Raw genomic sequence first — 14,994 nt, forward strand, 5'->3', positions numbered from 1 at the left:
TTTGGTTCTTATTTTTAGGTCTATAATCTATTTTGAGTTATTTCTTATGTCATTTGAGGTAGGGCTCCAACTTTTTTCTTTCACATGTATATAGCTATTGTCCCAGAACCATTTGCTGAACAATCTGTTCTTTTTCCCATTGAGTTTTCTTCACACTTTTATCAAAAACCAGTCACCCATAAAAAAAGAGGCTACCTTGATGGGAAAATGCTGGTAGGGTTAAGACCATTGATAGAATAATCCTAAAGGGCTTTGACACACTTTTGATGGGTACGTAACAAAAAGTGAGAAAACGTGCTATTAGAAGTTAGAGTCGGTTGTTATGACCTGGCAGAAAGTTTAGTAACATTGTCGCCTATGGTAGCATAGAAAATGTACTTAATGAACTGGACATGTAGCTAAAAGGCATTTCCAGGGTAATTGTTGAAACTGCTACTTGTCTCCTATTTGATAATAAAAAATTAATTAAGAAGGAAAGAGATTATGTGGTGAACAAATGGTTAGATAGAGCTGAAATTTGCTAGTTTTGAAATAAAACTGCTTCTTATTCCCAGAATCTCCAGATGGCAAACAGTTTTAAAATTCAGAAAATAGCTCTCTGGTGAAGTACCTGGGTGGCTCAGTCAGTTAAGCATCAGACTTTTGGTCTCAGCTTGGGTCTGATGTCAGGTTCGTGAGTTCAGGCCCTACATTGGCCTCCACACTGGGCATGAAACCTACTAAAAAAACAAACACCAAAAAACTAGCTTCCTAGCAAGCACATATCCAGGACACTGTAAGGAAGACAATCTACAGACAGAGCCAAGAGAGTATGACTATGAAATTATTTGTTAAGACCTAAGAAAGCCTTAAATTAGTGCCTCAGACTTTTCTAAAAGACAAAATGCCCTCTAGGGATTTTAAGTGTGTTCCTTGCAGATCCTGTCAAATACTAGGGCTTCTAAGAGATCTTAAGACCATTGCCCTATATAGCCTTTCAGTGAGTCCAAGGTAGATTAGGGTTTATCTCAAAGAGATTTGAGAATGGGGTTTTCACCAATGACATAAACAGAAATAAAATTCACAGAACTCTACAAAATATTTAAGGGAATAGTATCACTGGAAACACTATCACATTGGACTAAAGGAGACAGACATGATACCAAATGAAAATAGGCTTTTAGATACCTGAACTTCAATGGACATGAATTGTATTTAGAATAGTACATAGCTAAAATAAAAGCTCAAGGCTCTTTTGGTGGGAAATGAAACAGTATTCCAAGGGCAGATATTAAGATTTCAGAGGATGCAGCCAAGACTTGTACAAAACTATTATAAAGAAGTATCAAGAACTGGCAACATGTGTTTGAATGCTTTTCAGACTTTCTGTGGACCACTGGCCTCCCATTTTCATGCTTAATGAATGCCAATGTCTTTAGTAGTTGTGTTATGCCTGCTCCACCGTTGTATTTTGGATATTTGGAGACAGGTTACTTCTTAGTTCATGAATCTTAGATGGAAAGGAAGAAAGTCATCTATGTTTTGACCTGATTTAGGTTACAAAAACCTGGACCTCAAATCTGAACCCAATGGCACCACAGGTGCAAATTTAGGTGGCTACAGTGGGGCTGTTTTGCTTACAGGAGAATGTAAATTATTTGTGGTCAGAAGGAAGATTATGTTGGATTTAAAGTATGTCTGCCAAGTTTTGACACTTTTTGTCATGAAAAGAAGTCTAATTCCTTCTCCCTTGAATATGAGCAGGCATTGGTGACTTACTTCTGATGAAGAGCATGCAACGAAAATTGATGTTACATAATTTCTGACATTTGGTGATAGAGTTTTCCACCTGTATTTCTCTCTTAGGATGAGTGCTCTAGGAACCCGGTCACCATGCAGTGATGGAAGTCCAGGCCACATGGACAAGCACATGTCATTGTCTGGCTGGTACATCAATTGAAATCCTGCCTAATAGCATCGACCATCAACTATGGAACTGATGTAGCCTTCTAGATGACTTTGGTTACAGCAACCATCTAACTGCAATATCATGAACAGAGCTCAAGAAAGAACTAACCTGATGAGACCAGTCAACACTCAGAACCATGACAGATTAAAAAAAAAAAAAAAGACTTTAAATTTAACTTCACTAAATTTGGGATGGTTTTGGATGCATTAACGGATAACTAGAACTCTTTTAATATTATGTTTTCTATGGAATTTTGCACAACACATATCTTCCCTCCCTCTCTCCATACATATTTGTAGTGTCTGTTCATCCAGGTGAGTGCATGGGTGTGTGTCTATACAGGCACATACACACACTTATTTGCTTACTTATTTCAATCTTACAAAAGCTTAATTTTTAAAAAGATTTTATTTATTTATTCATGAGAAACACAGAGAAAGAGGCAGAGACATAGACAAAGGGAGAAGTGGACTCCCACCAGGGAATCCAATGCTGGTCTCTTTCCCAGGACCCTGGGATCATGACCTGAGTGAGCCAAAGGCAGATGCTCAACCACTGAACCACTCAGGTGCCCCCAAAAGTCTAAATTTCTAAGAGGTCACAAGTTTTCCTTTACGGTTTCTGCTCTTTGTGTTCTGCTTTAATAAATCTTGATCATTTCAAGACTGTAAATAAAGTCATGTGTCATTTTTTCTAGTATTATATTTTATTCTAATGGTTAAACCATTGACCCATTTGGAATCTATTTTGTTATAAGATATTCGGTAAGGATTAGGATTTTTTTTAACTGACAAGCCAACATTTACTGAATAGTTTTATTCCTTCAAGCATTTAGAATATAAACCATGAATTTAGAGGCACCTGTATAGTTCCATGAAGTAAAATATTCTTCCCAATTCTTTGTTGCTTCACATTATATTATTATTACTCAATTCTTTCTTGTAAGGCTTTGCTCTTGGAAAACTGTGTGAGAAAAATTTTAAGTTGGAAGCGACTTTTCTACATTTTAGAGTGAATAAAGGATTTGAGCATTGTTAGGGTATTAACCTTGTTAGAAAACTTTGAAGCCTTGTGACTGTAGAAAGTAAATGTGAGAGGAAAACCACTTAGGGAATAAAAATGAAAACCGGTATTAAGAAACGGAAAGTAGTATTACCTGCTCAGAAATGAAAAGATTTCTTTCTTTTAAAAAAAAAAATTATTTACTTATTCATGAGAGACACAGAGACAGAGAGAGAGGTAGAGACACAGGCAGAGGGAGAAACAGGCTCCATGCAGGGAGCCTGACATGAGACTTGATCCTGGGTCTCCAGGATCAGGCCCTGGGCTGAAGGTGGCGCTAAACCGCTGAGCCACCCGGGCTGCCCAAAAAGCTTTCTAATAAAATTAATGAAGCTTCAGATTCATAGACATTCACTTACACAGGCCCTTCCAAGGCCCTAGGTTGGGCCCTAGCAATGAGTTCATACAGTGTTTTTATATAACTTGCAGTTTCTTTTGCACTGCTATTTCCCGTCTTTTATACTTTCCCTGAGATCAGACAACATTGGAGTGGCCTTGCCAATACAAGGATCTGGCTAAAAGAAAGTTATTAGAAATGGCATTTAATATGGGCTTAGTAGGGTATACTTATATGGTTTGTGGTTACATGGTATAAAGGTAAGTTATTGCTAATTGTTCTGGTGTTGAAATTGCTTCTGAGCATATTCTGCTTACATCATGTGCCTATTCTCCCAGCACTGTGATAGAAAGATATGTGGCCAAAGAGATAAGTGTTTATTTAAATATTTGAGAAAGTATGTGATAAAGTGTATTTTGCTATTATTAAAATAATATGAAGTACATTTATTCTTAAAGAAAATGCTTAGAATATAAAAAATCAGTACATAAAGATGATACATATAAAATTATTGTAAGAAAACATGTCCAAATATTGAATTGTCTATATCTTTATATTTTTTGTCATGTACATATCCAAATTTTTCAATAAATATGCATTATATATTTTTAAGATTTTATTTATTTATTCATGAGAGATACACAGAGAGAGGCAGAGACATAGGCAAAGGGAGAAGCAAGATCCCTGCGGAGACCCTGATGCAGGACTTGATCCCAAGATCCTGTATCACGCCTTGAATCAAAGGCAAACTCCACCACTGAGCCACCAGGTGTCCCTATGTGTTATACTTTTAAGCAGAAGAAAAACAAGGACTTTTTGAGACAATCTTTAGTTCTTATTGTTAGGCTTTCATATTTCAACTCTACTAGGAATTATAAACTAGACTTACATTCTTCTTTATGTTGCAGTGCTGTAACCATTTATAAATGGTTTATTAGGTTTGTGGGGTTGAAGGCTGGAAATTACAGAGCGTTTGAGACAACCTCGAAGTTACAAGGCACAGTCCTCAAGATTCTCCTCATTTCTGACATCAACTCTAGATTTGGGGGATTCCTCAAGCCAACTTTGGGTTTGATAATTCGCTGTACGGACTCACAGAACTCACTGAAGGTGATTATGTTCATGGTTATGGTTTACTACAGGAAAAGAAGACGGATTAAAATAAGCTGAGGAAAGAAGTACATTGGGTAGAGTCTGAGACATTACCAAACCATGGAGCTTCCATTGTCCTCTCCCTATTGAATTGGGATACGTTACTCCTCTAGCATTAATTTGTGACAATAGGTATAGAAACCAACCAGGAGAACTTGTTCAAGGCCCAGTGTTCAGAGTTTTTACTGAGAATTGATTATGTGGCCATAATTGATTGGCTGTGCACATGATAAATTGTAAGTCTCCAGGTCAACTAATACCACTGACCCAAAGACCTGCTTCACATTGTTGGCCCTTCTGGAATTGTCAGCCCTCAAACTCAATCAAATTGTTAGACTATCTAGTATTGCCAAATTCCCTAGGCAAAGAGTAGACCCTAGAAATTACTTCCCAGAAGCTTTGGGCAAGGCCAAATTCTTTGCACAGGGACTAAGCTGATCAATAATGTAGTGATTTGCCATGTATCCCAAACAGTATGGTATTTTATTTCTGATCTAGTCTTCAGTATTTGCTGATATAGAGGAACACCAAAATGTGAATGGATTAAAATTTTTGACAGATGAGGTAAAGCTTTAAAAAAAAAGAAACCTTCCAAAGTCAGTGTTTTATTAATTAGACTACTTGTTTCATAATTAAGAACCTTTACAGCTAATTCCCAAGGTTGATTGTTCACTTTCACTGAGAAAAAAAATCTATTCCATGGATAAAGGGGTTGTCCATTAAACATGCAAGATTTATTTAACCTAAAATATGTTTGGATGTTATGACATACATGATTAAATAACATCAACGTTTATTTAAATATTTGCTTCATGTATGTTTGTAAACCTAGTAAACCATGTATACTTCATATCATTGGCAAAAAACTGGGCAGTAGGCAAAATAATTACATTGCTCACAACATTATGGCTTCTACATAAATGGACAGGGACTTAAATCTAAAGCACAGAAAGCCCATGCACTCAATATATGGGAGGATAAGCCTCACACATAGCACCCTAACCCCAGATCAGAGTTTTCATATTGGACCATGTCCTTTTAAATACATATATAGATTCTTTGTATTGAGTTATCTTTAGTGTAGCATTTTTATTATTATGATTTATTATAGCATCTTCATTATTCTTTTTGCTTTTTTAAAAAAATATTTTATTTATTTATTCGTGAGAGACACACACAGAGAAAGAAAGAGAGGCAGAGACACAGGCAGAGGGTGAAGCAGGCTCTATGCAGGGATCCTGACATGGGACTCGATTCGGGTCTCCAGGATCATGCCCTGGGCTGAAGGCGGTGCTTAACTGCTGGAGCCACCCCGGATGCCCAGTATCTTCATTAGTCTTTAATAGAAATTATATCTTTAGATAGCATTACTTTAATTAATTTATCTAAAATCTACACATCAGTTACTTACTATATAAAACTGATTAAGGTAGAAGTATGAAACCTAAATGAGTAAACAAGTAAAAATTTACAAACAAAATTCAATCAAATTCTAATGCAAATATTTATGTGTTACTTCTCCCTCTTTTAGGAGGAACTCATGCTATACTACCAAAGCTTGAAGGTAACTGTATATATTCAGTTCCCATATTAAAAAAAAATTTCCCCCCAAAAGAATAATCAAAATGAAATGTCATCCAAAAAAGAAAATGCATTAGACCCCTAGGACTAAACATTTAAAATCATTTGACTATACTTATATTCAGAAAATGTGAATTTGACAAAAGATAAGGGAACTATTGTGAAACAGGTACATGAGAGACAGGCAGCATGACCACTCATTAGCCATGACAATAGACACAATCAGCTAACTGAAGAAAAGTCAGCCATAACCATGACTCTCTTTTACTACTCAACTCTAGGAAAATATCAAGTTGCTCATCTAGGCTATCAAAAATTTTGAGATTACAGTTCTCGGTGTGAAGTTACTAAGAGACACAGATGAAAATGACTGTTCTTCATCAGTGGAAGCTCCACACCTCATTGAGAATCCAAGTGGGAACATGATCTCTTAATTACAATATACCATCAAACACCAAGTGATGAGACACTACATAACGACTCAGCGATTAACAATGTAGATGGTTCCAGCAGCAGGAGAAGACATCCAGGGTGCATGTCAGTATTAGTATATTTGTATTAACATATTAGACTCCAATTATCTTCTTCCAGAACAAAGTCCAGGTTTAGCTCTTTGTGAAATGGTTGTATTGTGATATTAAAGAAGGAAAGAGTGTGCTGCATTGAACTGATACATAGGACTATTCTTTCCAGTCTTTGAAGGCAGAAGACACTGTAATTTGATTGTCTTGTGTTAATTCCAACTACATAAAGTCTGCCTTGATGCATATCTAATCAACAAGTACAAGTATATATTGCTTTATTGTGCTTCATTGGATTATATTTCACAGATATTACATTTTCACAGATATAAATTAGTTTGTGGCAACTCTGTGTTGAGTAAGTTTATTGGTGCCATTTTTCCAATAGCATTTGCTCTCTTTTTGTCTCTGTGTCACATTTTGGTAATTCCTATGATATTGAAAACTTTTTCATTATTATTATATTTCTTATTGTGATCTGTGATCAGTGGTTATGATAGCCTGAAAGCTCAGATGATGGTTAGCATCTTCTAGCAATATTTTTAAAGTGTGTACTTTTTTTTAGACAAAGTACCATTGCACACTTAATAGTATAGGGTACACATAGGACACTATAGTAAAATATAGTGTAAACATAACTTTAATATGCACTGGGAAGCCAAAAAACTCATTTGAATCACTTTATTACAATATTCAATTTGTCACAGTGGTCTGGAACTGATCTCCCAATATCTCTGAGATATGCCTGTACAGAATATTGCAGACTTCTTACATAGGGATTGTAGAATAGGAAAAAGAAACCATAGAAGAAAGAATTCTTCACAGTCAAAGCTGAATCATGAAGTCAAAATATGTTTACCTGCCTCCTTTCTAAGGACTCCTAGAAAATGATCTCTCCCATTCATCTTCAAATTTATTTTTCCAGATTATGCATTATTAGTTTTAGCCATCCATATTTGTCATTTCTATTTTTCCTTAATATGCACAGCTAAATGGTGGCATGCTGGAACCAGCTAATACTGGCTGACAAAAGCTGATTGTGTGCATCTGTCCCCATCTTCATCTTCACTGATATGATATTGGTGACTGAAATTGATGACGAAGTATTTACACCACAGAAGTCAGTAAACACTGGAAGTTGTGCCTTTCCTCTCTCTGCCCCTGCTCCCCAACGAACAGGTTGTTAAACATTTACCAACACACCACTGCAGTAATGTATATTCATTCAAACATTTATTATTATGGATCACACAATTTTCCAAAAACAAGTGACAAAACAGTGAGCCAAATAGACATGGTCCTTGTTTCCACAGCTTTTAATAGCCTTATGTAATTGCCATGCTCCTTTCTTGTCTTATTCCTTGCCTTCACCTACATATGTCCTACTTACTCTTTAAGCCTTCTCTATTTTACCAGTGTCTCCCTTTGCTAAATTTTTATTGCACTTATCAAAGTAATAAATTTAGCAAATAAGGAAAACCTGATTTTCCTTGTATTATCTTCATGACTATATTTCAGGCTACCTCAAATCAGACAAGTTTTACACTTTTTTTTGCAAGGTTGGCTAAGCATGACGCACACTGTGGGTGTCAGGAGTTGGAAGGTAGGGGAAAATCAAGTTTTTGGAATTGATGAAGGGTAATGCTTTCAACATTTAAATAGAATAGTGTGGCTTGGGCAGCCCAGGTGGCTCAGTGGTTTAGCACCACCTTCAGCCCAGGGCCTGATCCTGGAGACCTGCATGGAGCCTGCTTCTCCCTCTGCCTGTGTCTCTGCCTCTCTCTTTCCTTCTCTCTCTCTCTCTCTCTCTCTCTCTGTGTGTGTGTGTGTGTGTGTGTGTCTCTCATGAATAAATAAAAATCTTAAAACAAAAAAAGAATAGTGTGGCTTATGCATTTTCCACAGGGTCCCATTTAATTCTGACAAGGCTCAAGAAAGGAATATAAATGGAGAATCCCAGTATGGCTCTCACAATTTCTTCTGGCCCTCTGACTTTGTCCTGCAACTGCGAGGGGCCCCAGGCATAAATGTGATAGGGTGACCAACCTTTCCATTTTGCCCAGGACTAAGGACTTTTGGAGGATACAGGACTTCAGTTCTAAAATTGGCACAATTCCAGCAAGCCATGATTACTCACTTTTTGGATTAAGAAAAAAAGATTATGCAAACAGTCCCTGATAACACAACATCTGTTGGTCAGAGAATTCTAGGGTTTTGAAAACCTAAAGCATGACCTAGATAAGTGTCAATGGCTGAGATGGCACATGAATTCTGGCTATACTCCTTTTACCTCACAGACTCCTTTCCCCCAGAATGATGATATATTCTAGACATGCAGTAATAGAAACAGATGCAAACATGTTTATAAAGTTAAAGATATTCAAAGCATGTTGAAACTATCCTCATTTTTTTCTTTGGTCTTGCAAAGCCCTCCTTCCTGACCTCCCTGCATCCATTTTTTGTCCTTTCCAGTCAATTGGCAATATTTTATACAAGAGTGATATTGACCATGTTATATACAACAAGAGCGATAAAACCTGTGGAAAGCTCTTCAATGGTCTTAAAAGAGCAGAATCCCTAATTTGGTAAAATGGACCTTGCATGACACACAAGGCCCCCTCATACACATGCTATATTCATAAGTGTGCCACTCACTCCCTTACTCATAGTTATACTGGCCTTACTTTAGTTACTTAAATGGTTCAGGTTCTTGCCTGCTTCAGGGACTTTGCATATGCAAAACCCTGCGTGACATACATAGCCACTGTATGAAATCTCTTTCCTGATCAAGTTGTTCCTGTCCATTTCTCAGACTAGCTCAGGGCTTCATCCCAGGCTCTCAGGGCTCACTCTGCTTCTCCTTTTTGGCACATTCTGTACTTAGTAATAAGATGACATATTTGAGGAGCATTCAAATCCTCTCCTACACTTGTAAGGTCAGTGTGAGCAATACAACCTTCCTTGCTGCTTTCTCTCCATAATCAGGCTTATACAGCAAATAGGACCTATTTAAGAAAAATGTGAAGGTAGAAATAAACAAAGAAAGGAGACATGAGCAAGCTTTAATATAATATGGAAAAGTTCTCTAAATTGGGAATTTTAATATTTCTTTCCTGATATGGATTTTTTTAATTTTTTTAAAATTTATTTATGATAGTCACACAGAGAGAGAAAGAGAGAGAGGCAGAGACATAGGCAGAGGGAGAAGCAGGCTCCATTCACCGGGAGCCCGACGTGGGATCCGATCCCGGGCCAGGATCCCTTTGGCCAGGATCGTGCCCTGAGCCAAAGGCAGGCGCCAAGCCGCTGCACCACCCAGGGATCCCCCGGATATTTTGCAAAATACCACTCACTTTAAGGATAGAAATCATTTTGTTACAGCTTATTTGTTTCCCTCATTTTATTTTATTTTATTTTATTTTATTTTATTTTATTTTATTTTATTTTAAGTAGGTGCCAGGCTGGGTGTGGAGCCCAACATGGGAATTGAACTCACAACCGTGAGATCAAGACCTGGGCTGAAACCAAGAGTCAGATGCTTAAATAACTGAACCACCAGGCACCTCTATTTGTGTCCTTTTTAAAGAGAAAGCATGAGTAGAGTATATTCACATTGGAAGGACTTTGTTCCATGATGTCATGGATTTGTGAAATAGCACTAAGGGATCAAAACAAAACTACAAAAATTCAGGTAGGGATTATAGAGTCTTTGCAAATTCTCTTTCTCTCATTTTCCTCCTTCCCACATTATGATCCCAATCATAATAGTTTTTTTTTTTTTAAATCTCTTATCATATGGGAGGAAAAGGATTAAACTGATTCTCAGGTGTAAAAGATTAATAAAGCATAAATAGTTAATCTTCTATAGCTTCTAGCAATTGTAACCCTTGAAAATAGCCTTAAGTTGAAAAATTCCGTTAATATTTCAATTTTGTGGATGCTGTTTTGCTAATAAATTCATTCTATATGGCCAAATAAAACTCCAAAATTTAATGTTTCTAAAGCAATTATCAAGCAACATATGCAACAGGTATCTGTTCCCACTCTAACCTCTTTTTTGAACCTTATCAGACAGCCTATGCCAAGAAACCACTTTATGTAGAAAAGAAAACCACATACTCTTTGAGAAATAGCAATTGATCTATAAATAGTGGGAAATAGAGTTCCGGAAAATGAATTATTTAGACCAACTAGAAACAAAGTATATTGCATAGCCGGAGGCAGCTTCCTTATTTAAACTCTACAAAAATAGGCATTTATACCTATAACAAAGCCTGGGACAAAAGATCCATGCCCAAGAGGGACAGCAGGGAGACCAGTTTCTCCGGCTGTTGTGGCAAAGCCCAATTCGCCACCCCGCAGCCCCGGGGAAACTATGCCTAGCCACTCTCCGCTCTGCGCATGTGCCAAGTCGTACTCACAAAGCAATAGAGTTGCCGTGTCTACGGGGGATGTCCTGAAAGAGCGTCTCCATGTCGTCATCAGGACTCTATGGTTCCCACGTGGGCAGAGAGGCGCTGGAAATAAGGCGCATGCGCAGACGGGGGAGAGCGCGCCTCTTTCTCTTCGACGCAGGCCGAGGTTCCTGGTGTTGCCATGGGCCGCAGACCAGCTCGCTGTTACCGGTATTGTAAAAACAAGCCGTATCCAAAGTCTCGTTTCTGCCGAGGAGTCCCGGATGCCAAGATCCGCATCTTTGACCTGGGTCGGAAGAAGGCAAAAGTGGATGAGTTCCCACTGTGCGGCCACATGGTGTCTGATGAATACGAGCAGCTCTCCTCGGAAGCCCTGGAGGCCGCTCGCATTTGTGCCAACAAGTACATGGTGAAGAGCTGTGGCAAGGATGGCTTTCACATCCGAGTGCGGCTTCATCCCTTCCACGTCATCCGCATCAACAAGATGCTGTCCTGCGCCGGGGCTGACAGGCTCCAGACAGGCATGCGGGGTGCATTTGGGAAGCCGCAGGGCACGGTGGCCAGAGTCCACATTGGCCAAGTCATCATGTCCATCCGCACCAAGCTTCAGAATAAGGAACACGTGATTGAAGCGCTACGCAGGGCCAAGTTCAAGTTCCCTGGCCGCCAGAAGATCCATATCTCCAAGAAGTGGGGCTTTACCAAGTTTAATGCTAATGAATTTGAAGACAAAGTGGCTAAGAAGCGCCTCATCCCTGACGGCTGTGGAGTCAAATACGTCCCCAGTCGTGGCTCTCTGGACAAGTGGAGAGCTCTGCACTCCTGAACTCTTTGGCAGCATTGACTCCTTTGCCCATGCTGGTCTCTCCGACAAGCTCACTGATTTTTAGATTTTATTTACTGACAAAATATAAATATTTTTAAACATTCTGTTAAATATTTTAAAATTGTTTATCCAGTTTTTAGAATATAGACTATGAGAGAAATAATTTTTCTATTAAAGCGGAGTTCTAACCGCATATGATAATTTCCTTCAAGTGCGAATGAAACAGCCTGTATGTGATTTAAAATAGAGAAAGTTATTGCAGTTCTAATCCAAACACTTTTAACCTGGGGCAATAGGGAAATATGTTAAGAGTTTTGTTTTTAGCGAAGTCGTTAATTGTGCAGCCATTGTTACCTTGAGAAAAAAACTCAAGATTTGTAGAGAAAAAATCGTTCTTGTTTATGGAAAATAATGATAGGCATTAGTGATATTTCAACTAAAAAATCCATTCTTAAACTTGTTTCTTATGTTTTCCTTATACATTTCTGCACATTGATTTCAGAATTTCACATCACCTCCCATTATCAGCCATTGGACAGCTGGTTATGACTGCAAAAGGTTTCCTGACAAGCCTTACATTATCTCACACTCAGGAGACCACAGTCCAATCCTTTCTTTATTACAGAAAGGTCTTAGGTTGACAACAGAGTTCACATAGCTTGTATCTGGGTCCCAGTAGAACCAACGAAAAAGAGAAAATGACACCAAATCAACCATCTGTGCTCTAAAAGGACCCTAGAGATAGTTTACAATCTGTAGTTGCTTGCCCTACATTTAGAGTTACATTGATCATACAGGTGTTTTTGTTTGTTGCACTTTGTTTTGGAACCTACCTAAGCTAAAATTTCTGGGTCTGTATCACATTTTAAAATTCTGGTTCTTTAAATTATTTAGTTTTCTGAATCTCAATCTTGCCAACAATGCCCTCACTTCTTACAAACTAACCATTTTCAGGGTCAACATACTGAATGAAAGCAACAAAAGGAGTACTAAACAGTGTAGGGACATACGCTTATTAAAATCTTTCCATTTACTTTAAAAAATTTTGCATCCTAAAAGTTTGCATCTGACAATACTAAAGGTTTGCATCTGACAATATTTTTTTTTCAGGTTTGTGCTATAAGAGATGTCTTACTTGTATGTTTTCAAGCAAGGTTGCTGTATTAATCTATAATATTTTTCATATTACATATAAATGAGAAAGATAATATACATAAAATGTATACATGTATATTGTACATAGTATACAATATACTAAATAATACAAATATACAGAGAGGGTCTTCTGCCTAAGAGGCACTTTCCTTGATGTGTTTTGTTTGATGCTTTAAAACTCCTGAAGTTTTCTAGGAAATTAAGTCCTGTGCAATTCATAAATGAGAGTAGACATGAGCCATATCTTCTGACTCCTATCCAGTCTTGTTTACTTCTTTGAAAAATAAAAGCTCAAGCTCAAATCAAAATGTAAAACACAACAAAACAAACAGTCCCGTAGTGTCTGTGTTAATATAACTAATGCAGTTTTGAAAATAATTCCATCTTCGTTATTCATCCTTCTTTTTGATCTCAAATTTCTCAAACATCTTGACCTTCAAACTTGGAACTCTGTATCCACTAAATTACAGGGAGGAAGCTAAGGATAAACCCATGAATGTCCTTGTCTGGTATAGACTGTTTATGCATATAGATATGCGGGTGAAAAGAAAAAGATAAAAAAATTATTACATTAAAAACTGCTGGTAGGTGTCATTAAGGTTTATTATTTGATTTTCCTACAATTTTCTATTATAAGCTATTATATAAATTTTATTTCTTTAACGTGGATAGAAGGACACTTTCACCTTCATTTTTTTAAACAAAAATCCTATTATATTTTCTAAGCCATGGTTTTGTTTTTTCAGCATTTTTCTGTTTTCTAGTCATTTTAGTTATTAACAAATTGATAAGAAGACAGTTGAGCTGAAGGATAATTTGATTATATTTTTTGCAGAGCTTGTCATTATTTCTAAATTTCTATTCAAAATGGAAAATTTAATTTGGGAACATATTATGTATTCATATATTCATGCACTACTGCAATGTAACAGAACTATCTGCTCTTTTAAAAAAAATACAAGTACAGTTAACTAAATTCAAATAAATATTGCCCTATAAAACTCTTTGATTTGGTTGATGGAGTTTCTAGGTTTTATGGAAAATACTGACTGAATCAGAAGATGATGGAAACTTCAATTGGACCATGCATCATCATCAATTTATTTTGAAAAGCACATTCCACAAATGGTCATTATATAAACCACTGTTTATCCTCCCTTCAAAATATGCAATTATATTAAGCATATTTAGCCTGAAGTCCTTAATTTTTATAAAAATATGTGCTAGCTCTACCATGAATTGACTGTCACTAACTTTGGCAGGCATTTTATTTCCACTTTAGCAGCGTGGTACTGCCTACCTCAAAAAATTCAAGTAGGGCTTTCTGATTCTTAGGGTGTCACCACAGATCTAAGGATTAAGCTGAGAGATTATTTAGCCCCAATCATTTCCTGTCTTTATATTAATGACATAGGTTTGAGGTTTTTCTTAGCATAATGAATTAAGTAAGTGTTTTCATAAAAGTAACTACCTTTCTTTAAGTGATGCAGAAAATAATGAGTAAAGTCAAAGAATCAAATTACAATCTCAATTCAAAGTGAAGTCATCGCCATGTTAAGCAGTGGATAATAAGGGAAATTCTGGCATTAGGATGATAGGATTTGAATCTTAGTTTCTCCACATACTTGGGCAAATTACTTAGTATCACTATTTCTTAATTTTCTCAACTGTAAAAAAAAAAAATTTAGACACTATAGATTATAAATTTGTTTTTAGGATTGAATGAGATAATTCATTGAGAAAATGAATAGGATTGTGCCTTGCACATATTAAGTACACAAAATCAATGTTAATTTATTTTAATGTTCATGTTTTTTTTTTTATTTATTTATGGTAGAGAGAGAGAGAGAGAGAGAGAGAGAGGCAGAGACACAGGCAGAGGGAGAAGCGGGCTCCATGCACCGGGAGCCCGACGTGGGACTCGATCCCGGGTCTCCAGGATCGCGCCCTGGGCCAAAGGCAGGCGCCAAACCGCTGCGCCACCCAGGGATCCCCTT

At 37.2% G+C, this 14,994-nt stretch overlaps 1 protein-coding gene across 2 annotated transcripts; it reads left to right on the forward strand.

The window, feature by feature from the left end:
- Nucleotides 1-11,197: 11,197 nt before the first annotated feature.
- On the forward strand, nt 11,198-11,842 carry RPL10L (ribosomal protein L10 like). Of its 2 annotated transcripts, XM_041759056.1 has the most exons (2): nt 11,198-11,306; nt 11,388-11,842. In XM_041759056.1, exons 1-2 carry the CDS (start codon nt 11,198-11,200, stop codon nt 11,840-11,842), a joined length of 564 nt encoding a protein of 187 aa, XP_041614990.1. The 2 variants fall into 2 exon arrangements, with proteins under 2 accessions (XP_041614990.1, XP_041614989.1); XM_041759055.1 differs by having other exon boundaries at nt 11,198-11,842.
- The last annotated feature ends 3,152 nt before the right edge of the window (nt 11,843-14,994 follow it).

The sequence above is a fragment of the Vulpes lagopus genome, chromosome 6 (assembly GCF_018345385.1).
Source record: "Vulpes lagopus strain Blue_001 chromosome 6, ASM1834538v1, whole genome shotgun sequence".
NCBI lineage: Eukaryota > Metazoa > Chordata > Mammalia > Carnivora > Canidae > Vulpes > Vulpes lagopus.